Source organism: Thalassophryne amazonica, chromosome 8 (genome assembly GCF_902500255.1).
Source record: "Thalassophryne amazonica chromosome 8, fThaAma1.1, whole genome shotgun sequence".
Lineage (NCBI taxonomy): Eukaryota > Metazoa > Chordata > Actinopteri > Batrachoidiformes > Batrachoididae > Thalassophryne > Thalassophryne amazonica.
Genome location: NC_047110.1, coordinates 74,835,973 through 74,863,281, shown reverse-complemented (window position 1 = coordinate 74,863,281; position 27,309 = coordinate 74,835,973). Strand labels below are relative to the sequence as shown.

At 41.2% G+C, this 27,309-nt stretch overlaps 2 protein-coding genes across 3 annotated transcripts in view; one reads left to right on the top strand and one right to left on the bottom strand.

Moving 5' to 3' along the window:
- The window catches only part of mapk8ip2 (mitogen-activated protein kinase 8 interacting protein 2), a 97,056-nt gene that overhangs the window by 17,497 nt on the left and 52,250 nt on the right, over nucleotides 1-27,309 (top strand). The window lies entirely within an intron of this gene.
- Nucleotides 13,001-25,406, bottom strand: LOC117515897 (gastricsin-like). The gene is made up of 9 exons (XM_034176671.1): nucleotides 25,320-25,406; nucleotides 25,045-25,186; nucleotides 24,796-24,913; nucleotides 21,269-21,387; nucleotides 20,866-21,065; nucleotides 15,918-16,034; nucleotides 15,608-15,755; nucleotides 13,409-13,507; nucleotides 13,001-13,297 (listed from the first exon to the last, which is right to left on the bottom strand). Exons 1-9 carry the CDS (start codon nucleotides 25,376-25,378, stop codon nucleotides 13,133-13,135), a joined length of 1,167 nt encoding a protein of 388 aa, XP_034032562.1. The 5' UTR covers nucleotides 25,379-25,406; the 3' UTR covers nucleotides 13,001-13,132.

Here is a 27,309-nt window from a genome sequence, read left to right as displayed (position 1 = left end):
CTCCTCCTGAGGGGGGTGGATGCAGGATTCAACAGCATGGACAAGTGATCTGACAGTCCCAGATGTGATAATGGTCTTGCTCTATAGCCTTTCTTTATGTTGCTATATACTTTGTCCAGCGTTTTTACACCCCTAGTTGCACATTTAACATGCTAATGGAATCTAGGGAGTACTGACTTAAGTTCAGCATGGTTAAAGTCCCCTGCTATGATGTGCACGGCTTCAGGGTAAGCGCTCTGCTGGCTGCTAACCGCTCTATGTAGCTCCTCCAGGGCTAAGTTAGCATTAGCATCAGGTGGAATGTATACGGCTGTCACCATGACGACAGTAAACTTGCGAGGAAGATAAACGGGTCTGCATCGCACAGTCAAATATTCCAAGTCTGGGGAACAATGGCTGTCTACAGTCTCTGCACCAGCTGTTATTGGTATAGATGCACAGTCCCCCTCCCCCCTCCATGGTTCTATGAAGGCACAACTTTACTGGAACATTATTCATTCATTCATTCATTCTCTGTACCCGCTTAATCCACTCAAAGGTCATGGGTGGGCTAAAGTCTATCCCAGCATCATTGGGCATCTGGTGGGGTACACCCCGGACAGGACGCCCGTCTATCGCAGGGCCACATATAGACAAACACTCACGCTTGCACACTTACGGGTTACCACTTCACCTAACCTGCATGTCTTTGGAAGTGGGAGGAAGCTGGAACACCTGGACAGAACCCACGCAAACATGGGGAGAACATGCAAACTCCACACAGAAAGGACCAGGTGGGAATTGATCCCACAACATTCTCGCTGTGAGGCAATGGTTCGAACCACTGAGTCACTGTGCCAACTTACTGGAACTTTAAAATATCATAATTCATTCAATTCATTCACATATATTGTCTAATGTGCTCAGTGGCACAGTTCTGATAATCCGATAACAGATAATTATCGAAAATAATGTTTTGATTATGAGATTATCTTTTTAGATAACTTTAAAAACCATTATCGGACTAATTATCTTCTGCTAAATTTTTGTCCAATAACATTTAGACCGATAACGTAGTAAACAAAGCTGAACAGCGACAAACATTTTTTTTAAATTTAAAATCATTTAACACCTACCTGTTAAAAGTTTCCAAACAGATATAGCTCCACCCTCTGCAAACAGAAGAGAGCTGTTTCCAGGAGAAACTACTCCATCCTCTGCAGACAAAATAGAACTGGTGTCTCTCTCTCTCACACACACACACACACACACACACACACACACACACACACACACACACACACACACACACACACACACACACACACACACACACACACACACACACACACACACACACACACACACACACACACAAATCATTTCCTTTAACACCATAATGATACACAGGCAATATCACCCAAGTCATCCAGACGCATACATTTTTAACTTATGGTTCAAATTTTAACCAAACTAATTTTGGACAAGTTATTTAAAATTAGTCATGTCTGACGTTTTATAAAGTGAAAATATCAGATATATGTTTTAGTTTTAAAGTAATGTGCTAATTTTTAAGGTTTTAGTGAGCACATGCTGTGCCCAGCAGTTTATTATGTGTAGGACAGGGTAATCTCAGTACGTTCACGAGAGGACAAATGTGTTTCAGACACTCTGTTCAGGCTCCACGGACAACAGCTTTAAACTCTAGTGCCTAAAACTCTCATGAATATATTCTCTGGGTTTCTAGACGTTGTTATTGTGTTTGCATTTGTTAAATTCCACGCATTTTAAATGTAGCAGACACGGATTATCTGGAATTTTGTTTTGGCAAGTTTTCAAGGCTTCTACTGCCAGGCGCACGGTGTAAAAGTTCAGAGTGCCCGATTAATGTTCTCACACACATTGTACGTTCAAAAACCACACGTCGAACTCGTGTTTCCAAAAACAAAACGTAAGCCTTTTTTTCAAACTTAATTTACAAAAACTCTAGATGGGAGACATCAAAGTTTAAAAACAAAACAAAACAACAACAACAACAAAAACATTACAAGACAGGTCTGCGGTGTTTGCACATGCACAGTGCGAGCAGTTGGACGCTTGTAGCTCTTCAGCAGCAGGATACCCTCACGACGGCCAACCAGAATAATATCAAACAGGTTTGATTTTCATCTGACCATACGATCGGCCATCAGGAGGTGGTCGTGAGATGTTAAATGCAGCTTGTTACTCCATGTACACTACACGATGCAGGACGCGCGATTAACCTGAAACGTGGTCCAAAAAATTCTCACACGAATGAAAAATCATCTGAAAAAGGGCCAAAACTCGCACAGTGTAAAGCCAACATTTATGTGCCAAGACAATATTGAGTGCTTTGCTTTGAACCTTGAACCAATCGAAGCACTGCTTCGATCTAATGTTTCGCTTATTTATTGTTTTATTTCACTTTATCTTAATTTCCCGCACTAAAACCCTAAAGAGCATATGTCTGTGAGTAATATTTACCTCTTTTATGTTAAGCCGACCTGTTATGGTCTTCTGAAACAGTTGATAGATGTATTTCATAACTTAAAAACAGGCAAAGAAGAACCAGTCACAGAAAAGAAAAAGGCTCATTTCTTTTGACCCCATGCTGATATGCTGGCAATATCACCCAAGTCATCTAGAGGCATACAGTGTTAACTTATGGTTAAAGTTTTAACCAAACTAATTTCAGACAAGTTATTTAAAATAACCTCACGTCTGAAGTTTTATGAAGTGAAAATATCAGATATATGTTTTAGTTTTAAAGTAATGCACTCATTTTGAAGGTTTTAGTGTGGACATGGTGTGTGCGTAGTGCATTATGGGTAAAAGTTCACGACAGGAGAAATGCATTTGAGACTCTGATCAGGCTCCACACGGACAACAGCATTAAACTATTTGTATATTGTGCCTAAAACTCTCGTGAATATATTCTCTGGGTTTATAGACTTTGTTATTGTGTTTGTTTTATGTAAAAATGCCAGAAGAAGCCCAGGTTGCTTCTCCATTATTTTCAATTGGAGTCATTGCAATCAATTCCTGTTTGCTTTTCAGAGTCCTGCTTATGTCAAACACTGTCATCTTTGTTCCAGAGTAATATATACACAATGTCTGAAATTCAGTTTGTATTTATTAAATTCCACACATCTTAAACGTAGCAGACACGGATTATCTGGAATTTTGTTTTGGCAAGTTTTCACGGTCTCTACTGCCATCTACTGGCCAGCAGTGTTCATGGCAGTATGAGCGTCTGGACGCCAGTAGATGGCAGTGCTGTGTTTATTTTGACCTCAGTTATATCAGACGGTTGTCAAATCACAACGTGAACTTTTGGCTTTTTGCAAATGGCTGTTTTTTTTTTTTTTTTTACAAATAAAAAAAGGCATATTTTACAAAAGCAAATTCATATGTAAACACCAACACACACACACACACCTCATATTAACGTGTTGGTTTTTACATAGAATGAATGAGTCAACCAGTCAGTGTTAGTGGAGGCTCATTTACCCATAATCCCTTTAGTATCTGTCTGTGTTTGTTACAAAACTTTAGAATTAATGCATTATTTGAAATTAAAATATATGTGTTTTATTTTAACTTTGTACAAATGACATAATTGACATTAATGGAGTTATTCTATCCATATTAATTTTATGTATAAATCAAGACCAGAAGTCAGCACTGCTTTATTTTCCAAGACCTCTGCCTCACGGCGATACTGTTACTGAGTGGAGAGTTGAGCTTCGTGGCTCCTCTCAACTGCTTCACTGTTGCAAGCTATGTAGTAAACAGGGGCTTCCAGCAGTGGGCATTGTATGCAAAGACAGAAGTGCTGACTCATTGTTTGGGTCTGTAGTCGCATTTAATGCTACCAGAAGCGATCATGGTGTTAAAACTCAAAATCAGCTTGTTAGTAGTTGCAAGTGTACTGGAGACAATACTGAAAGTTATTGGTTAGCTGTAGCTTCCGATAAATTTTTGGGTGGTTCATCGGTTTGCTTTATAAAAGATAACTTTTCAGTTAGCTGATTATCTGTTATTGAAGCTAACTTTTTGGTTAGCTGTGCCCACCACTGATGGTAGCACCATGACATCGGGGTGAATATGAGGCATTATGGTAAAGTGCTTTGAGCCTCTGATGCAGATGGAAAAGTGCTATATAAATGCAGTCCATTTACCATATTACAGGGAGACAACTGGGCCTGTTAAGAAGCTCTGCAGCTCTAGTTTCACCATCAAGAAAAAGAAAACACATTAATAATAATAACAAAAACATATTTGAATGTGCACATGCCTAAATGTGCCTGCGCTGGTTTTCGTTCAGAAGAATTATACGAATTAACTATTTAATCACCAAGCAGCCACCCATCACGCACCGTGCCAGCCCTTAACCTGTACCTAACCCGACCATTTGTGCATCACATTTGAACATTGTTGAAACGAAAATGCTTCCTGTTAACAAATTCATTATGTGATGGCGGCTTTATAGCAATATGTGTAGAGTCAATAGATCCATTTACATTAGGGAAACATTAATGTTGGAATGCGATGTACCTAGATGACATTCAGATAATTGCGCTCTACACACCTGGCATGGCTTGGCTCAGAGTTGACAGGCACACTCCTGACCAATTGGCCAGCACCTGCTGGAACGACCCTGTTGCCAAGAACACCAGCGTGGTCAGCACCTGTGTGAGCACAGACAACCTGTGGCTCTTCACTGTATTTCGCTCTGGGCTGGCCGGAGATCTGCGTGCAACTCCAGTAATAGCGGCCTTGGTAATCAGAATCGGCTTACGAGCTTACAATTATCATTATTTGAAAGTAAATCCTCGCATTCCCTGAATACACGTTCACATCGGAATGCACCCTTTCCAAGGTCCTCTAACAACGCTACAGCCATTGTTAATGCTGTTTTCTTCATCCACCCATATAACTGCAAACACGTGGGTGTGTTAATTGTTCAAGTGTGTCTCTGGTGTGCACATCACTCTGATGACTTTCACACTATTAGCTGTTTCCCAGCATCACCTCTACGTGTCGGCAGTAGAACAATAGCTGCAGGAATGTGCATACGCCAGCCAGGATTTTGGCATGGTGCACTGCACATTTCCATGGTCATTTCACTCTTGATACAGCTAAACGTTAGTGTGAAGATGGATGTATGCCAAGCTTTTGTGTGTACGCAGCCTGATCTATCACCAATTGAGCATCAATGCAGCAGATGGCTGGCAGGTCTATAAGCCAAACAAAGTTAGTTTTTAGATTGATATGGTGGCTTAAAGGTCAGTTTGTGTTTATGTTGTAGAAGAACATGTTCTCTATCCTGTTGAACATGGCAAAATAAACACTGTAAGTCTTTTGGTAATTTAATCAAGCTTGAAGTCCCTCACCGGTCCCACAGAATATGAAGGTAAGGTTTGTGGGTGGGTGAAGGCGAGGCTGTCCTCCCGTCAGCACAACTGGAACATTTCATCTTGGCAGAGCATGCAAGGTTGTTCCATGCAGACAAAGCACTGTTTAGCTGTTGTTTTCATATGAAGGCATGAAAATGAAGCATTATGGAGCATTATGAAACACAGGCAATTGTAAGATTTCCTCAGCATCTGCAAGATTTCCACAGATTTCCACTACATTTATTATATATTATTTTAATCTGGAGACATATCAAATGGTAGCATTTGCTCTTTCTGAGTTATTGTGTGAACAAACTGGAGGAGACAGACACATTCATGTATCTTTACATTCACTCACTTTGCCTGGGCATTTCCAAAGCTTATGAAATATTTGTTTTGTTTTATGACCCATGCATTAAATTTAATTTACTTCTCTCTCTGAATATATCTCTGGATTTGCACAATCTTCACCTCACTTTATGAACCTGTCCCTGTGCGCAACATGTCATGTTTTCAGCACCACTGAACATTTGTATTCTGACTTTTTGAAGGCAGCTGCAGAATGCAGACAGGATGAAGTGTGTAATGGGTTTGGGTTCTAAATGATAAGAGGCTTAAAACAAACATTGATTAATTTTGGCCTGAGTTGTCCATCTCTGCCTCACCCCCTGCTGCATCCTGCTGTTATTTCTGTCTCTCCCTCCACATGTTTTTCAGTCTGATTAACCACCACTTGCCCTTTATGTATGCTAATCTGAGCTTTATAATATACAGGCCGTAGGACGACCTGTCAGGGATAGATTCCACCCCTCCACAAAACAATTATCAGCTACTGAAAGTGGGTGAAGAGATGGATATTAATGCAGTGCATGAGATTTATCCTAAGTGGATTTTGCTTTCAGCAGCATTCTCTTTACATCAAATGATTTCATTAATCCAGCTCAAATATGCATGAACTCATCTGCTTTGAGCAAAATAATGCATCATCTATGAGCTAAGTTAAAAATCATGTGATCTTGAACAGAGGCAACAGAAAGCGCTTTGTTCGAGTTAAATGCATGACTCACTTGCATTTAGATGTGTGTGTGTGTGTGTGTGTGTGTGTGAGCAAGTGTGTTCGTCTGCATTATTGGAGACTGTTACTGAAAGTACAGGGAAAGTGAGCTTGCAAATGAATCAATAAGACGATGTCACAAAGGTTTTGATCATTAAAGGCATCATATCATTGTTTCCGTTTATTTAACACTGTAAAATCACATGGTGAGATTTTTAATGAATGTTAAATATAAGTTTAAAAACTGCATGTGTTAAAACTTTACCCATTTAACGTAACTTTAAATATGAAATGGTTCATTTCTTGTGTTACTTATCAAATTGTTTATAGCAGGGGCAGATCCAGGATTTTGAAGGGGGGGAGGGGGGATTTGTGAATGAGCCTTGGTTGCCCTCCCAGAAAATTTTGAATTTTTTGGTGCGATTTCCTGGATTTTGGTGCATATTTCGCTGCAAAATGCAATCACAGGGAAAAGATACTTTTAAACCTGTTTTTTAATTAATTTGAACTTGTATTGTACAATCTTGAATGTGATGCTATGATGACAAGTAACAGAAAACATTTGAATTGTCTTTGGCTAAAAAGGTGAACAACCTTGCTGAATCATGGTCTGATATAAATTTATCTAGCTGAGTCACTTGTTGCTGAATAGAATGTTCAGAAACAGCATTCGGTGGGTTTTTTTGGTCCATGAAAAGTGGACGAAAAACCTATGTCATAGTTTGCCTGTCTGGCGGTGGCCCCATGTGTAAACATCTTCTCTGAAACCGCTGGACCAATGAAGCTGAAACTTGATGTGCATGTTCCTACCTATGAGCACACCAAAGTTTATTTGAGGCATTCGGATCCGATTTCAAATATGGCCGCCACGGCTGCCATCTTGAAAATCTCATATATGCCATTTGTCATCCATTGATGCACCAACTGAGCTGAATTGATTGGAAAAGTGGTAAGTGTAGTGTAGAGTGGAAAAGGTGAAGTGTAAGCTATTGTGCCCTGCTACTGAGTGGAAATGGGGGATAGTGGAATCAGTTCCAGGCCTATGAATGTACATCTGTACATTCATCTGCCTGTCCATCATGCAGGAATTTTTTTTTTTTTGCCACAATTCTTACATGTGTGTTAGTGACAAATGAGTTAGGAAAAGATCCATGTACGAACATTTTTGAATGCAATGTTTCCCCTTCCATAGGCTTGGCCGGGTGGTTGCCGGTTCCACCAGCTCCATCTGCTAACTCATGACCTCTTGTATAGGCTTCACAGGAACAGAGAAAAGAGCTTTATTGTAGGGATATGACGGTACATCAATAATTGTTTAAAAATCGGTATTTGACATACATTCACTTGTGAATCTAACAACCTAACACCATCGTCACTGCAGTACATCAGAGATCTTCTTGGTCATGCAGAGGCTTTGCATTAAAAAGATGCATTAAATAACAGCGCTGTGCGGCTGGTATAGTTTACTCACGTGAAATTCCAAGATGTAATCCAAATGTAAGTGATAAATGATGCATTTTCACCTGTCTGGAGCTGCGCCGAGCTGATGGCTGTGGATGTGGCTGCAACGCTATGCGTGCACTCTGATTGGCTGGACCAGTTACCATGACAATCAGCCTTTAACACGTATCACATTCATTACAAACCAGAAAGCTAAAAACACAGTTAGAAAAACCAAGTCGGACATGAACGTACTCCATAAATATCTAAACAGCATCAGAAAGCTAACGACCGGACCATCTGTTAGCACGTTCTTCATGGAGGTGAAGTGAACAGGTCTGACTATGAGCCCAAAACCATCAGCAGCTTTCATATTTGGGTTTGGCCTGTTTATATTTATATAATAGCCATATAATAAATGGATTATTGACCTTGCTTGCTCGGTCTATATGGGAATATGAGGCAGAGGTACTGACTGTACGGATCGAGCATTAACACAGAGATTTTCCCGTACAGACCTCGTGCTTAGTTAATAATCTTTTAATATTTTCTATCCTAAATTGTCTGCAGCTCATTCTGTGGGAAATTTTTTTTTTTGAGAAAATCATATCGTGAATTCAGAATCATGAATCGTATTGAATCTTGAGCTGAATGTTACATGTCTGCTTTATTGTGAATAGGCTTGTCATAGAGTCGGAGGAGCTCGGAGTCGAGCCGCTGCTCCTCCACGTCGAAAGGAGCCAGCTGAGGTGGCTTGGGCATCTTTTCCGGATGCCCCCTGGACACTTGATTGGAGGGGTATTCCGGGCACGTCCCATCCAGAGGAGACCCCGGGGAAGACCCAGGACATGCTGGAGGGACTACGTCTCTCGGCTGCCTTGGGAACACCTCGGGGTTCCCCCGGAGGAGCTGGGGGAGGTGTGTGTGGATCGGGAGGTCTGGGCGGCTTTGCTTGAGCTGCTGCCCCCACAACCCGACTCCGGATAAAGTGGAAGAAAATGGATGGATGGATGGATGGATGGGCTTGTCATAGAACATTAGTCTGCATGGCATAGTCCAAGCTGGAGTCCAGACATGGACACGGACGTCTAATAGAAGATGCTTCAGGTCTAAATTTTGTTTATAGAAGAGGTGTTTCTACATGTACAGTCATCTCATTTTTTGACATAAAATCAGTAATGGTATTAAAAAAATTCCAAAGTAATACTCTGGCAGCGCTGCAGTGTTCTGTGCATCAACAGTGTTCCATACGGCTTCAGACAGCACAGATGACAGCACGCTGGTTTGACCATTTCTGACAGGATTAGAGATGTCAGGGAATAACTGGTGGAGCAAACCTGAATTTGTGAGATACGTTAGGCTGTGAAAGAAGAGAGAGGGGAGGAGAGGGGATTGATGACTGCGGTTTTTGCAGCCACATTTCAACCACGGCCTGTCCCTGTTAAATTCCAAATGTACTGTAGTTTATTTTCGTGAGGTAGGATTCTCATTTTGTTCAGCGTGTCACAAATGAAAAAGATGGAAGTGTTTTTCCCAGCAGCATCACGTCCATGAATGCAGTGTTGATTTTTACTTGAGCTGTCGTGACTTCAGCTTCCAGTTATGACTATGATCTCATGCAGAGATGGACTGAATGAAGAGATGTCACATTGCTGTTGGATAAAGATGGAGCTGTACACAGACGCAGTGTGACAGGCAGTGCTGGCTCACTTTGATGCTGTCTCCGCACCAAAGCGGTGAGACAGACGTGTAATAACAATACTGCTACGGTCAGTAGTTTCATATGGATTTTCTAAGTGCATGTGTCTACTTGTATTCACCGTGTTGTGGAGACGAAAGTGGATTACAGAATGGTATTGAAGGGTCACAAAGCTCACTCACTCATCTTCAACTGCTTACTCCAGTTAAGGGTCATGGGTGGGTGGGTGTGGGGGGGCTGGAGCCTATCCCAGCAGTCACAGGGCGTGAGGCAGGATACGCCTTGGACAGGATGCCAGTCTGTCGCAGGGTCACATATAGACAAACAAACACATTCACACTCGCACACAGAGCTACGGACAATTTAAAGTTTCCAGTTCACCTAACCTGTATGTTTTCAGATGTGGGATGAAGCCGGGGCACTCAGAGGGAACCCACGCAAACATGGACAGAACATGCAAACTCCACACAGAAAGGCTGCAGGTGGGAATCCAAAATGGATGAAACTGATTTTTTTTTTCCTCAAAGGTCAACACACACAAGATCCCATAATGACAATGTGAAAAAAGTTTTTTTTGTTGTTGAGATTTTTGCAAATCTGAAAGTAAAAAAACCCCAAGAAATCACATGTACATAAGTATTCACAGCCTTTGCCGTGAAGCTCAAAATTGAGCTCAGATGCATCGTGTTTCCACTGATCCTTCTTGAGATGTTTCTACAGCATAATTGGAGTCCACCTGGGGTAAATTCAGTTAATTGACATGATTTGGAAAGGCACACATCTGTCGACATATAAGGTCCCACAGTTGACAGTGGATGTCAGAGCACAAACCAAGCATGAAGTCAAAGGAATTGTCTGTAGACCTCTGAGACAGGATTTTCTCGAGGCACAAATGTGGGGAAGGGAACAGAAACATTTCTGCTGCTTTGAAGGTCCCAATGAGCACAGTGGCCTCCATCATCTGTAAATGGAAGAAGTTCAGATCCACCAGGATTCTTCCTAGAGCTGGCTGACCATCTAAACTGAGTGATCGAGGGAGAAGGGCCTTATTCAGGGAGGTGACCAAGAACTTGATGGTCTGTCAGAGCTCCAGCATTCCTCTGTGGAGAAAGGAGACCCTTCCAGAAGGACAGCCATCTGTGCAGCAATCCACCAATCAGGCCTGCATGGTAGAGTGGCCAGACAGAAGCCACTCCTTAGTAAAAGGCAATAGCAGCCCACCTGGAGTTTGCCAAAAGGCTCCTCAAGGACTCTCAGGCCATGAGAAACAAAATTTTCTGGTCTGATGAGACAAAGATTGAACTCTTTGCGCGAATGCCAGGTGTAATGTTTAGAGGAAACCAGGCACCATCGCTACAGTGAAGCATCATGCTTTGGGGATGTTTTTCAATGGCAGGAACTGGGAGACTAGCCAGGATTGAGGAAAAGATGAATGCAGGAATGTACAGAGACATCCTGGATGAAAACCTGCTTCAGAGTGCTCTTGACCTTAGACTGGGGCGATGGTCCATCTTTCAGCAGGACAATGACGCTAAGCACACAGCCGAGATATCAAAGATATCAAAGGAGTGGCTTCAGGACAACTCTGTGAATGTCCTTGAGTGGCCCAGCCAGAGCCCAGACCTGAATCCGATTGAACGTCTCTAGAGCTTTTTCAGTGCATTATCTTCCATCTAATAAACAATTCTGTTGCCATGAGCAGTTGCAATCATTATCACAGACAGCATCGTTTAACATGTAAATAAAAACAGGAAGTGGGTCAAAAGCTGATAGTGTCTGAAAATGTTGGTGCAGTGTAATATAGTTGTTGATTTTATTGCCAAATGCCCTTGAATTTCTTGCACAAAAGCTTTTGCTTTTGTGCATGACTGGCAACAAAGTGGCACCAATGCACTTGTCTGCTCCTGTGACATTTGAATTATGCCAATGACTCATTATGGGTTTCATGTGTGTAACACAACATTTAACATGGTGAAAAATTGAAACAGTTATTGCACACACCCTTGCATGTGTAAAGTTAATAATAAAAGAAAAAACTTTATTGATGTGCCAAAGCTGGTAACTTGTGCTATTAGCTCAAATAATGAAATATCCAAACATTTGTAGGTTGCATTTTACCCTCTACCTTTATTCTTCTGAGAATAATGCAGTTCCATGAACATATTACTTTTAATCCAATTTACCAATCCACAGATTGTGAAATTTCCTTCAAGTATTGGCTACACATTTCTTTTGAATAAACTATTGTTACATGTTGACATAGGCATAGCTAGTGGTGCATTTGGGGAATTAAATCACTCCGGAAACATTCCACACACAGTGATCCTGCTAACAACTAGCAACTGTAGCTCAGTTGGTCAAATAACCTGTGCACTCACCAAAGGGAAAAGGTAAGACATCACATACAAGACTGTTTTAACATTTTGAAATAAAATTGCCAGTTGCTTCATAAAATCATTTACATTTTAAAAATGCTCGAAATATTAAATGAACCAATTGTTGTATGAAGCTTTTCGCTTTTAAATAATTTGAAACATCACATTAATTCCTTAAGAAATTAGCTTGAGCCACAAAACAAAATAATGGCTTCAAAAACAATTCAGTGTTTTTTAAAAAATGCTTGGAACATTAAATGAACCAATTGTTACAGAAGGGGATTCAGATTTTCAAAAGTGATCAGATCATCATTGGGATAAATGCTTCAGAAAATGATTTTGTGTTTCAGAAATGCTTGAATCATAAAAGGGAGCTGTCTTCAGAAAAACGTTTCAATGTTTCAAAAATGATTGAAACTTTAAGTGAGCCAATTGCTACAGAAAGTGATTCAGAGTTTCAAATATAATCATGTCAACAATGGGCTAATTGAAAAATGATTTACTGTTTCAAAAATGCTTGAATTATTAAGTGAATCCATTCCATCACAAATGATTTTTAAAAAAATACTTAAATGCTTAGAACATTAAATGAACTAATTGTTACAGAAGGTGAGATTTTCAAAACTGATCATATAACTATTGGGATAAATGCTTGAATGAATTAGTGTGTCAACAATGCTTGAATTACTAAAGTAAGCAGTTTCTTCAGAAAATAGTTCAATGTTTCAAAAGTGCTTGAAACATTAAATGAACCAGTTGCTACAGAAAGTGATTTGGAGTATCAAAAAAGTTAATTGTAATGGGTAAATGCTTCTGAAAATGACCTAGTGTTTCAAAAATATTTGAATCACGAAATGGTCATTCCTTCACCAACTGATTTGCTATTTTAAAATGCTCAAATCACTAGTGATTTGGTGTTTCAGAACACTTGAAACATTATGCTGGCAACATCTAGTGGAAATTTAGCCCTTCCCGCAAAAAACATTTTGTTTCTGCCTCTGCATATGTATTTCAATTTGAAGATTTAAAAAAAAGAATTTTAATTAACAGTCATCTTAAACCAAGCTGTGTGGTGGATTGTTACTTGTTGCATATTCCAAAGCCTTTTTGGCCAAGAGACATGTTGTTATATTTTCTTATTGGGTTAGTGCTCATAAGGCAATGCTTAAGCAGCTGTAGCAAATCCGACTCTGTTGTTGGTGCGGTCGTACACAGAGTAGTACTCTCTGAGGAACACATCTCCAAAGATCCACAGGGGGAGGCCATCTTGAGATGGCAGATAAGTGGGGGTGATGTTCACAGTGCAGAACAAGTACCCATTCTGGTTGTACTAGAGGTGCAGACATGTTCGTATCATTATATGCACACAAATATACACAACAGTGCGCATATAAGCAGTTTTTCGATACACAAATATATGCTTGTACTGTGTGTAACATACCTGAGAGATGTAAGCAGATGGAGGCAGGTTGAAGGAAATTCCACTGATAACAAAACTGAGCGTTGGCATGTTGTAGACCTGGTTGCAGTCCACCGTATACTAAAACACAGTGTGGAGATACTGTTTAACAGGACCCTGTAGTACTTTTAAAGCAATAATCCACAAAAGATGTCTTTTGAGTATTAACAATACACCTGCTGTCGGTACAAATATTGGCAGTGTTTCTTCACTGCAAAAACTGATATCTAAGAAAGTAAAAAAGACTTGTTTCAAGAAAATTTGACAATTTTTGTCTAAGTAGAAAAGAAAAGAAATGTCTTATTTTGGGAAAATGTATCTCACTTTTTCTTAAGTTTTTCCAGCTAATATCAAGCTGTATTTGACCAATAACAAGGAAAGACAATGGATTTCAAATCATCCAAGCAAAGGAACAGAGGGTAATCTTAAAATAAGACTACTGTGTAGTTTTAAGGCACATTTTGATGATTCAGCAACACCATATTCAGTGCCGAGACATTTTGCTAGTTTTGAGAATTCTAACCAAGTAAATTTTTGTTACCTCATTGGCAGATTTTTATTTATTTATTTTGCTTAATACAAGACAATTTGGCTAGATTTTGAATTATTTGTTTCATTTTTAGAGGGACAGTTTTTGCAGTGTTTGCAGTCTGTGTTGACTTTCACAAATGTTTTCTTCAGTTTTGAACATTCTGAGAGTTCACAGCCAGCCCATATACAGGAGCAGTGAATGCTGTGCAGAGTGGGATCATCATCTGTGACTTTTACTTAGTGAATTGTGGCTTTCATCAGGGATGTGTTCTGGCTCCTACATTGCTAAATGCTTTGGCATGGACTGGGGTAGGCTTGTGGAGTCCAGCGACATGGCTGTCTTTGTTGGTGAGATAAAGTCATCAGTTATGAGATTTTGGCCATATTGCATACTTCTTTGGGTGTGGTCCACCATGCAGGTTCCTCAGTGTTGAGGAGCCCAGGAATTTGAAAAGGCCAAGGGGATGCCCACATTTCATCTGTGTGTGGCAGACAGATGGTGATTTTCAAGAGGTGGGGATAGACCAGTTTGCCTGCCTGGGTGGTTGTCTTCTAGGACCCATGGCAGTTCTGTAGTGTGGTGTAGTGATCCACAACACCAGCGGATGCTCCCAGACCAGACCTGACTGGTAATATTGCAACATTTTGAAGATTAAACACCACATCCAGTTGGAGGTGATGGTCTAGTGGTTAAGGCGTTGGGCTTGAGACCAGAAGATCCTCGGTTCAAATCCCAGCCTGACTGGAAAATGACTAAGAGCCCTTGGGCAAGGTCTTTAATCCCCTATTGGGTAGTGAGCACCTTGTATGGCAGCACCCTGACATCGGGGTGAATGTGAGGCATCATTGTAAAGCGCTTTGAGTGTCTGATGCAGATGGAAAAGTGCTATATAAATGCAGTCCATTTACCATATCTAGACACACAGAAGTTTTTGTTTTGTTTTGTTTTATTTTGTGGCTTTTTGGAATCAATAGATATTTTTTGGGGGCTGTTAGAAGAAGCAGGTGTACATTGAGAGAATCCACACAGAAAAAAAAACACACAAATACTACACAGATAAAGCTCAGGTTGGATTTGAATGAGTGGCCTTCGTGTTGTGAGGTTGGGCCAATCATTGCAGCTCCATACAGCATCACAAATTACACTTTCTTTATAAAGTAAATCCTGTAAAAGTCCATGTGCCCTTTTGTGTCGGTGCTTATCTCCACATTCCATAATGTAAAGTGGATGAGACTTTATAACTCCCCTTGAATGGGACTCCAGTCTGACGCAGGTTACTTTCCCTGGTAGAGAAGCTTGAATCTTCGACTGGACTGAGTTGCTTGACGTGAGGACGTTTCGCTTCACATCGCAGAAGCTTCATCAGCTAAAATTCTTGCTCTGGTAGTCTGACGTATGTCTTGAGAATGAGAATGAGGTTGGTACCTGTTTACAGCTGGGTGGACTGAGACAATGCAGATAAAGTGTCTTGTCCGAAGACAGAGACAGGCAGCATAAGTGGGATTTGAACCCAGGTCTACATATTGGCAGTCCAGATCCTGATCCACTCCGGTACTTGCTCCACAGGTGCAACCAAGTAATGGAGTTTTAGCCCTGATTTGAAGGGAATAATGGCATTACGTTTGTGAGTGTGTGTCTGTCGGTGTTACCCTTCCATTGTAATGCTGTTGGGCTCCGATGATTTCCATGATGCCATAGAGAAACTGAAGCGGAGCAGTCAGAGCAGAGGTTCCGGTATCCACAATAGACTGGCAGCCGTTGGAGCACCAGCCGGTCTCCTTACCATTAATTTGGAATCTGCCAGGCACCACAAAAAGCAAGATATGTCTTCTTATTTTATTTTTAATTTGAAGTGATGTAGTGATGTACATGAAAATATATCTAAATGAAAGTAATAACAGTACGGTTAAGTTAACCAAATAATTCTGCACACACAGTTGAAGTTTAAAAGGCTCTAACCCTTCAATGCCAATCTGCCAGTAGGTCTGAGAGGTGACGGGGGTCCAGTAGATCTGTCCCTGGTATTTGCTGTCATCAATGTCACCAAACGACAGTTCACTACCCTGCTGTCCTCCTCTGTTCCAGGAAAAGAAGACCTATCAACTCACCATGTCAGAGAAATGCAATAACAGCTAACAGTGGCAATGCATGTGTTCAGGAACAGTCTTACCCCCAGTCTCAGTTCTCTTTTGTACCTCTTCCCCTTCCCCTTGGCCCTACCCCTACCCCTACCCCTTTAAAACAAGGGGTAAGGCGAAGGGGTATGCCTCTAGCCCTATGAATTGAGACACCCCTCCACCTTAGGGGGAAAAAAACTGCCCGTCTCAAACTGCCGTCTTCACTGTTTGTCAACATGGCAACCGAAGCGCAACTTGTTGCAGTAGCCTGTTTGCTCTTTTTATTTTCTCGCCGTTCTGCATAAATGCAAAGAAATAGAAGTTGCAGATTTCTTTGACGCATCTCAATCATGTCGGAGAATTTTGTGGTATTAATAATTAATTTAATTAATTTGTAATTTATAACAACAACAACAATAATAATAATAATAATTAATAATCAATCAATTAGTAATTAATTAGTGATGATACTACTAATAATAATTAATCATTAATAACAGTAATACATATTGTTAATTTATTAATCATTAGTTGATTGATTAGTAATTAATTCATGAATTAATTAATTAGTAATTAAAATAAATAAACACTTGAAATATATCAGTCTTTGTGGAATGAATGTATACAAGGTTCACTTTTTGAATGGAATTACTGAAATAAATCAACTTTTTCATGATTTCTTTTTCAAATTCTCCCATTTTTTGCATCCAGCCCTATTTCCTTTAGAAATTTCCTTAGCTTTGACGGATAGCGATTGCGTGAGTGCAATACAGATTTATGATCGCGACTCTCTTTTTAAAATTAAAGAGACAATGGAATGCCTCTTTCATGACTGGGATAGCTACAAGCAAACTTTCCCGCCTCCGTTTGTGTGTTCCCCCTCCTCCCGGGAATACCTGATGTGGCGACGTCCAGGTAGTCCGAAAAAGAGGAGAAGAGGCTGCAGAGCGGGTGTCCAGGTTCGGATCAGACGAGGAGTGTGGCGTGCGGCTCGTGGATACCGAAGCTACAGGTGGCTTCGTCCAGTTCCACTCTTGCAGGGCCATACGGCTGGCGGTGCGGCCCTGTTCATGCATCCCACCACTCCTCTGTGTTGCAGGACTCAGCCTGGACATCACTGGGTCCCCGATGGACGAGTCGCTTGGGTCCCAGGTCCGTCCCTGTTTTCCGTGTTTACATCTCGGGAGCAGTGTGGGTTTCGCCGGTACAGTGGTGCCTCACGTGACCGTGGGAGATGTCTGCAGCCTATCCCGCTGTGTTCAGCGGACTCAACTACTGCCTCATTGTTGAGTCGGATTGGATTATTGAAGGCGCGCTCTATTTCAAATAAAGCGTTCTCCATTAATGAGCTTTTTGTCAGGAAAAACTTGGACTTTCTTTTCCTCACAGAAACGTGGCAGAGGGAAAATGAATGCATCCATTTAAATGAGCTCTGTCCTGCGGGTTGCTTAGTGGTGGGTAAGCCCCGCCCCTGTCGTGCGGGGGGAGGACTGGCTGCTGTGCACCGGGACCGGTACACATGCAGACTGTCAGATACGAGCCACCCCCCCTCTTTTGAGGCGCTCATGATGGAAGTTGGTTCCTCACATAAATTTTATAGTATTTTGATCTATCGACCTCCTGGCCCTGCTGAGACTTTTCTTAAGGCTTTTACTGACTTTTTATCGTCTATAATTAGATTGGAAAAGGTCTTAATTTTGGGTGATTTTAATTTCCAGATTGATGTTGATTCTTCTACTTCAGCAAGAGAGCTTATAACTATGACAGAGGCTTTTAATTTTAAACAGTATGTGTCAGGTCCCACTCACAACAAGGGTCACACGTTGGATCTGGTTTTTGCACTGGGCCTGGAAATTACCAATGTATGTGTGGAGGATGTTCTTCTGAGTGATCATTGTTGTGTTTTCTTTGATTTGATGGTGCCATCTGAGCCTCGACCTGTTTCTACTAAGGCAGAAAGGAGAATTATCACAGAGACAACAGCTACGCTTTTCTGTGATAAATTCAACCCTTTACTTTTTAGTAATCTCACTGAAACTGATTGTTTTATGAATAGCTTTAATAGCCACTGTGCCACTATCTTGGATCAAGCGGCACCACTTAAGGCTAATAAAGCTCCTCGTGAAAGTTTCTGTCCTTGGATAAATGATGGGATTATGACTCTAAGGAGAACATGTCGCCAGATTGAACGCCTATGGAAGTCAACAAAACTGGAGGTTCACAGGCTACATTTAAGAGACTTAATATCTTCCTTAAATAAGACGATAGAGGAGGCCAGGACGAGTTATTTTAATCGCCTGATTGCCTCCAATAAAAGAAATCCTAAAGTGCTTTTTGACACAATCAGCTCTCTTGTGTCACCTGCTGCCGTCACTCCTGTTATCTCTAAAACTAGTTGTGAGGAGTTCCTGGATTTCTTTATTGATAAGGTTAGAGTTATAAAGTACAACCTGCCTCCATGCCATGGTCCCCAGCACTGGGAACCTCCCATTCAGTGCTGGGCCTCATTTGAGCCTGTTACTGTAGAGGACATCTCAACCATCATGAATAAAGTGAAGCCATCCTCTGGTATTTTGGATGTTCTTCTGTTTAAACTGTTTGTGAATGTATTTGACTCCATCGGGCCCTACATTGCTAAAATGTTTAATATATCTTTGTCGAGTGGTGTGTTTCCCTGTTATTTTAAACATGCCATTGTGGAACCACAGTTAAAGAAAGCTGGATTGGATTCTACAGAGCTCAAGAACTTTAGGCCAATATCTAAAACCCCTTTCTTGGCCAAAGTCTTGGAAAAAGTAGTCTGTGCTCAATTGAGATCGTTTTTGCAGGCTAACAACATCCATGACACGTTTCAATCTGGGTATCATGAGTTTCATTCTACTGAAACAGCCCTGTTGAAGGTGTCTAGTGACATGATGATGGCAGCTGACACTGGCAAATGTTCTGTGCTGGTTCTGTTTGATCTGTCTTCGGTGTTTGATACCGTTGACCATGGCATTCTGATAAACAGATTGCGGGATTTGGTTGGAATGTCAGGTTGTGTTTTAGAGTGGTTTACCTCTTACCTGACTGGTAGAACTTTTAGTGTGACGGTGGGCAATGCAGTGTCGGAATCTGCAGATCTTCTGTGGGGTGTGCCACAGGGATCGGTCTTGGGACCTGTTTTGTTCTCATTGTATCTCCTTCCTCTCAGCAAGCTGATCCAGCAGTTCAGTGATGTGTCCTATCATTTGTATGCCGATGATCTGCAGCTGTACTGCTCTTTTAAGACAACTGAGCCACAGAAACTCTGCTCTCTCACAAATTGTTTGGCCAAAATTAAGGAATGGCTCACTGAGAACAGTCTGCAGTTAAATTCCAATAAGACTGAGACTCTGATTGTAGCACCAGATAGTGCTGTACCTGGAATTAAGCAGCATCTCGGTAACCTAAGCTGTGTGGTCAAAAGCAGCCTGCGTAACCTGGGTGTCATTTTGGATGGAGGAATGTCTTTGGAGCAGCACACAAATTACCTGGTTAAGAACTGTTTTTTCCAAATTCGGAACATCTCTAAGCTCCGTAAGATGGTGACTTTAAAAGAGCTTGAGATGATTGTTCATGCGTTCGTCTCATCGCGTTTGGATTATTGTAACAGTCTCTTCACCTGTCTGAATAAGAAGGAGTTGGCCCGCCTGCAGGTTGTGCAAAATTCTGCTGCGCGCCTGCTTACCCGCACCCGCAGGAGGGACCATATTACTCCTATTCTTAATACTTTGCATTGGCTGCCTGTCTCCTACAGGATTCATTACAAAATCCTGGTATTGACTTTTAGAGCTCTGCATGGACAGGCACCGGAGTACATCAGGGACCTTATCCAGCCTCATGCTTCCTCCAGGAGCCTCAGGTCGTCCAATCAGAACCTGTTGATGGTTCCTCGGACCCATTTTAAAACTCACGGGGACAGATCTTTTAAAGCGGTGGCGCCTAGCCTCTGGAATGAGCTTCCCTGTGCCCTTCGTTCTCTGGATTGTATAGATACTTTTAGAAGGCAACTAAAGATGCATTTCTTTAAGTTAGCTTTTTAGCCTAATATTGTATTTTATTGTTTTCGTATGTTATTTTTAGATTATTTTTGTATGCCATGTGCAGCACTTTGTGACCCTGGTCTGTGAAAGGCGCTTTATAAATAAAGCTTACTTACTTACTTACTTACATCTCCTCTTTTTCTGCCTCATTTTCTTATTAGGAGACGAGTGTGTTCAGGGCTTCCTGTTTGTTTACAAAATACACACGCTTTACAGACCTTGAAATCCAACAGCAGGGGTTGCTATTATCCAAAGATTTATGAACATACGAATTAACGTGCTTATCCTTTATCATGATTTTCTCCACTGTGAGATATAAAAGTGTCTTAGCGTTCGTGAGCGACGTTACGATATTCTTCAAAACGACAATATATGCAACATGCATCCAGCAGCATACATGTTGCTGTCATAGGCAATTGCCTGTAAAGTTTTTTGGCAAGTTATAACTTTCTAAACAGCGTAATTTGTAATAAAAGATGCTTACATTTGTGCCGCTCTGGGCGCCATGTTTGTTTTTTCGGAGACAGCGGTAAGCTCCCCCTATCCCTCCAAACAGAGTGTGCATCCAGATTCACTCCATTCGGAGGGATTTGAAGCCCTCCGCCTCGCTCCAAAAAGAGAACTGAAACACCCCTCTGTCTCTTGTGCCCGCGCAAAACGGAGGGGAAGGGGGAAGGGGAAGGGCCAAGGGGTAGAACCGAGATTCAGCCTTAATGTCAGATGTACCTGGAAAGGTAGAAAGCGAATATGTTGGCTTCCAGCAAGTTGCGAGCCATCATGCTGTCCATGACGGGTGTTTCACCTCCAGCTGAGATACGTGGATAGGACAAGCCGAGGATACCATCAAACCTCGCTACAACGAAGGTGCTGCCAGGCTCATCAGTACTCAGACCAACCTCCTGGTTTTCGATTACAATGCCACCCACCTACATGGTCCAAATTGCAAACCAATGTAATATATGAAAATACACATTGTACAGTCCTTTAAGTTATTTTATTTATACAGGATTATCTGACTGCAGTGTGTTGCAATTCTATAAAAATGTAGACAACATTCATCTGTGTTAAAACGGAATTTTAAAAAGTGAGTTCTGTTTCAGTATAGTTTGTAATGTTTGGTTGGACGTACATTAACGGTGTCATATCCAAAGAATCCACGGAGGCTTCCAGCTCCATAGGGGAGGTAGAAATACTTACTGGTGAAGGAGAAGGTGGAGGACTGCTGGGGGTTGAACTTTGTGTGTGTGTCTGGAAATTACAGAGATCATGATTATACCTGCAACCAGTGATATATAAACATATTCTTACACAAGAACATCTGCAATTCTAATTAACATACAACCCCAAGTCCAATGAAGTTGGGACGTTGTGTAAAATCTAAATTAAAAACAAAACAATGATTTGCAAATCCTCTTTAACCTATATTCAATTCAATACACCACAAAGACAAGATATTTAATGTTCAAACTGATAAACTTTATTGTTTTTGTGCAAATATTTGCTCATTTTGAAATGGATGCCTGCAACATGTTTCAAAAAAGCTGGGACAGTGGTATGTTTACCACTGTGTTACATCACCTTTCCTTCTAACTAAACTCAATAAGTGTTTGGGAACTGAGGACACTCATGACTGGGTATAAAAGGAGCATCCCAAAAAGTCTCAGCTGTTCACAAGCAAAGATGGACAGCTGCATGAAAAATAGTCCAGCAGTTTAAGAACAATGTTTCTCAATGTTCATTTGCAAGGAATTTAGGGATTCCGTCGTCTACAGTCCATAATATAATCAGAAAATTCAGAGAATCTGGAGAACTTTCTGCATGTAAGCGGCAAGGCCGAAAACCAACATTGAATGCCCGTGACCCTCGATCCCTCAGGCGGCACTGCATTAAAAACCAGCATCACTGTGTAAAGGATCTCACTGCGTGGGCTCAGGAACACTTCAGAAAACCATTGTCAGTTAACACAGTTTGTCGCTACATCTACAAGTGCAAGTTAAAACTCTACCATGCAAAACGAAAGCCATACATCAACAACATCCAGAAACGCCGCCGCCTTCTCTGGGTCCGAGCTCATTTGATAAGGACAGACGAAAAGTGGAAAAGTGTGCTGTGGTCTGATGAGTCCACATTTCAGATTGTTTTTGGAAATCATGGACATCGTGTTCTCTGGACAAAAGAGGACAAAGGCCATCCAGATTGTTACCAGCAGTAAGTTCAAAAGCCAGCATCTGTGATGGTATGAGGGTGTGTTAGTGCCCATGACATGGGCAACTTACACATCTGTGATGGCACAATCAATGCTGAAAGGTACATCCAGGTTTTGGAGCAACACATGCTGCCATCCAAGCAACATCTTTTTCAGGGACGTCCCTGCTTATTTCAGCAAGACAATGCCAAGCCACATTCTGCACGTGTTACAACAGCGTGGCTTCGTAGTAAAAGAGTCCGGGCACTAGACTGGCCTGTCTGCAGTGGAGACCTGTCGCCCATTGAAAATGTGTGGCACATTATGAAGTGCAAAATACAACAGAGACCCAGGACTGTTGAATAACTGAAGTCGTACATCAAGCAAGAATGGGAAAGAATTCCATCTGCAAAGCTTCAACAATTAGTGTCCTCAGTTCCCAAACACTTATTGAGTGTTGTTAGAAGGAAAGGTGATGTAACACAGTGGTAAACATACCACTGTCCCAGCTTTTTTGAAATGTGTTGCAGGCATCCATTTCAAAATGAGCAAATATTTGCATGAAAACAATAAAGTTTATCAGTTTGAACATTACATATCTTGTCTTTGTGGTGTATTCAATTGAATATACAGTAGTGTTCAGAATAATAGTAGTGCTATGTGACTAAAAACATTAATCCAGGTTTTAAGTATATTTCTTATTGTTACATGGGAAACAAAGTACCAGTAGATTCAGTAGATTCTCACAAATCCAACAAGACCAAGCATTCATGATATGCACACTCTTAAGGCTATGAAATTGGGCTATTAGTAAAAACAAAGTAGAAAAGGGGGTGTTCACAATAATAGTAGCATCTGCTGTTGACGCTACAAACTCAAAACTATTATGTTCAAACTGTTTTTTAGCAATCCTATGAATCACTAAACTAGTATTTAGTTGTATAACCACAGTTTTTCATGATTTCTTCACATCTGTTGAGGCCTGGAGTCAACCAACTTGTGGCACCTTTCAACTGTTATTACACTCCAAGATTCTTTAACAACATTCCACAATTCATTCACATTTCTTGGTTTTGCTTCAGAAACAGCTTTTTTGATGTCACCCCACAAGTTCTCAATTGGATTTAGGTCCGGGAATTGGGCAGGCCACTCCAAAACATTAATTTTGTTGGTTTGGAACCAAGATTTTGCTTGTTTACTAGTGTGCTTGAGGTCATTGTCTTGTTGAAACACCCATTTCAAGGGCATGTCCTCTTCAGCATAAGGCAACATGACCTCTTCAAGTATTATGACATATCCAAACTGATTCATGATACCTGGTATGCGATATAGGCCCAACACCATAGTAGGAGAAACATGCCCATATCATGATGCTTGCACCACCATGCTTCACTGTCTTCACTGTGAACTGTGGCTTGAATTCAGAGTTTGGGGGTCATCTCACAAACTGTCTGCGGTCCTTGGACCCAAAAACAACAATTTTACTCTCATCAGTCCACAAAATATTCCTCCATTTCTCTTTAGGCCAGTTGATGTGTTCTTTGGCAAATTGTAACCTCTTCTGCACATGTCTTTTATTTAATAGAGGGACTTTGTGGGGGATTCTTGCACATAAATTAGCTTCACACAGGTGTCTTCTAACTGTCACAGCACTTACAGGTAACTCCAGACTGTCTTTGATCATCCTGGAGCTGATCAATGGGTGAGCCTTTGCTATTCTGGTTATTATTCTATCCATTTTGATGGTTGTTTTCCGTTTTCTTCCACGCGTCTCTGGTTTTTTTGTCCATTTTAAAGCACTGGAGATCATTGTAGATGAACAGCCTATAATGTTTTGCACCTGCGTATAAGTTTTCCCCTCTCCAATCAACTTTTAATCAAACTACGCTGTTCTTCTGAACAGTGTCTTGAATGTCCCATTTTCCTCAGGCTTTCAAAGAGAAAAGCATGTTCAACAGGTGCTGGCTTCATCCTTAAATAGGGGACACCTGATTCACACCTGTTTGTTCCACAAAATTGACGAACTCACTGACTCACTGAATGCCACACTACTGTTATTGTGAATTTCATAGCCTTAAGAGTGTGCATATCATAAATGCTTGGTGTTGTTGGATTTGTGAGAATCTACTGAATCTACTGGTACCTTGTTTCCCATGTAACAATAATTCAAATAAATATTCAAAACCTGGATTAATCTTTTTAGTCACATAGCACTACTATTATTCTGAACACTGCTGTAGGTTGAAGAGGATTTGCAGATCACTGTGTTCTGTTTTTATTTACATTTTACACAATGTCCCAACTTCATTGGAACTGGGGTTGCAGAATGCTGAGCAGTGACCACAATGATTCTATGATTATGTTAGAAATGTAGGTTTGAGCTATATTGCAGCCTGTAATTCTAGAAAGTGTTTCAGAATAAACCAACCAGTAGGGGTTTAGAAATGTAAAGCCTGTTGACGTGTACTCACTGCAGGCCTGAGTGTTACAATAGACTGAGTCCACCCACAGGTTGGCCGAACCGGTGTCAAACAGCACCTGAAAAGACTGGGGGGGCGTTCCAACACTGATGGCACCATAGTAGGTTGTCTGTGTAACACAGTGAGGTTTCAGAAAGTGAGGAGCATGAATAAAAGGTACTCACCTTGAGTTAGTTATTGGTTTGATCCAACTATAGTGTCTAAACTATGTGGAAGTGCCATCAAGCCTGGCTTTCTTACATCTGCATAGTTATTGATGTACATGTTTGCAGAGTCAGCAAACTCATACGGCCGGTACTTGAGAGCTGGATCCTGGTAAGGTAACTCAATTCCGTTGTCCCTCAGTGACTCACGTATCGACTTGTGCTTCTTCAGAGGGATCCTGATCAAAGACAAAGCAAACACACGAGTGGTCATTTCTGCCTGCCAGTGACCAACTGGCCTTACCGATATTGGATTTTGAAAATGGATTTGACAAATGTAAAAGTGACACATGCAAAAATAGAGTTCCTTACTTGACTATGCCCTCACTCAGTACTGAACAGGCTAAGACGACAACAAGATACTTCATCATCCTGTGTGTTCTTGATGGATGCACCTCAATGTGGAGTTGAGCACACCTTATATAGTGTGTGTAAGTGTTCTGTGCCAGCTCACATAGACCGTTATCAAAAACCCAGTTTTATCAGCTGAAACAAGGTGACCTTCTGAGGCTTTTTCTTTGACTCATTGTGCTTAATCCAGCTATGCAATGGAGAGTAAATCCAGTAGACGGACACCTGCTGTCATAGCAATGTGCGAAAAACCTAAAGAAAGGTAACATTAGTTCCCTCCAACAGATGCACAGAGTCAGTAGGTTTGCTCCTTGTCTTTCCTTTTATATGGAAAGCTTAAGGCCTGGTCACAAGGCACATGGCGTTAGCTGAACGAAGGAAAAAAGTCCCAAAGTCACAAATTGTAGAGAAAAAGTGGACGAATGAGCCTGGACTTCTCCCATCACCGAAAAGCCTGCGAGTGCAGAGTGCGTAAAACACCAAAACGAAACTAGCAAAAGAAAAATGAAGCGAACAGTGACCTTGATGCTTTAAAACAAAATCAAAACGAAGCGCCAGTGTGTGATCATTTCTGCAGCGAGTATGTGCTGCCCACAGCCACCTGCAGCTGCACACACGCACATCGCAGCCAGAGATGCTGAGAGGCTGGAGAGCGAAAGAGAGAGAGAGAGAGAGGCTGGAGGTTGGACGAAGTTGAACGACAATCAAACGGAACACTGATGGTACGGGAACTACGCTAACGATGAGAAACCGTGAAGACAGAAAGCAAAAATTGAGGTTGTCTTCAGGATTCGTTCACATTTTCCAACAGTTTGAAAATTCTGACGAAGTGCCAGCTACAGAAACAAAGCTGGACAATGGTTAAACAGTATCTCCGAAAGTCACTGTAAGTCCAGATTTCTTATTTCGTTTTGGCTTCGGTGTCCTTCGTTAGTGCTGTGTGACCGGGGCTTTACATGGCCAATATTATTAATATAATGAAATACAGGTCCTAAACTTTGACTTTCCACAATAGCCAACCATAATCAGGTTACTGTGACCTTGATCACAAATTTGGATATTTTGCTGTAGAAAGTCCCTTTGACTCGGGGTCGCCACAGATCAGGCTACTGTGACCTTGATCCCATAGTTGATTGTTTTGCATGAACCAACCAAAATCAGGTTACCGTGAATTTGATCCCAAACGTGGCCTTTCTGCATGAGCAGACCAAAATCAGCCTTCTCTGGCTTTGAATCCAAACCTGGATATTTTGTAATGACAAAGCAAAATCAGGCTATTGTACCCTTGATCTTTGACCATTTTGTCAACCTTAGGACAACATGAGGGCTACAAATGACAAGTATTTTGTTTTTGTTATTGATAAATGTATCAGTTTTTTTTTTTTAATTTTCCAGACAACTTCCAACTTTGGGATTACATTTTTTCCTTTAAGGCCCAGTCCCACTGGGGAGAGGATTAATTGCGCATGAATTGAGTATACAAATTTCAGGCGTTCGTTGTCGTCCGCAACAAAATTGGCCAAGAATGATAAATGTCTCAGTATGAATTACGGATATATTAATAATGTATAGTGAATATATGACAAACAGTCACGGATGTATAACACATGTACTGAGGAAACGGATCAGATGCATTGCGATTATCACGGAAGTATTACGGATGTATTGAGAATGCATTGCACACGTGTTACGGAAATAGCGGTTGTATTGCGCATGCGTGGCATCTGCATTGCGGTCATAAAAAAGGCGCACTCGGGCCTTTTGGCATCACTATTCACACCAACACCACAGCCTCTGGAGCAATTGCTGGACTTGGACAAGTTGATTGGTATGTTGTTGGATGGCAGCAACTATCACACTATGTCTTTGGGGATCCATAACTACATCTGTACGTCTCCACAGCTGGACTGGCAACAACTGGCAAGTATGTCGATTTCTGCCACATTTATAT

Coding starts and splice junctions, on each gene's coding strand:
- LOC117515897 (XM_034176671.1), bottom strand. CDS start 25,378: ATGATGAAGTATCTTGTTGTCGTCTTAGCCTGTTCAGTACTGAGTGAG. Junction 16,035..20,865: donor TTCGCTTTCTACCTTTCCAG/GTACATCTGACA, acceptor TTCCTGGAACAG/AGGAGGACAGCAGGGTAGTG. Junction 13,298..13,408: donor CATCTGCTTACATCTCTCAG/GTATGTTACACA, acceptor CTGCACCTCTAG/TACAACCAGAATGGGTACTT.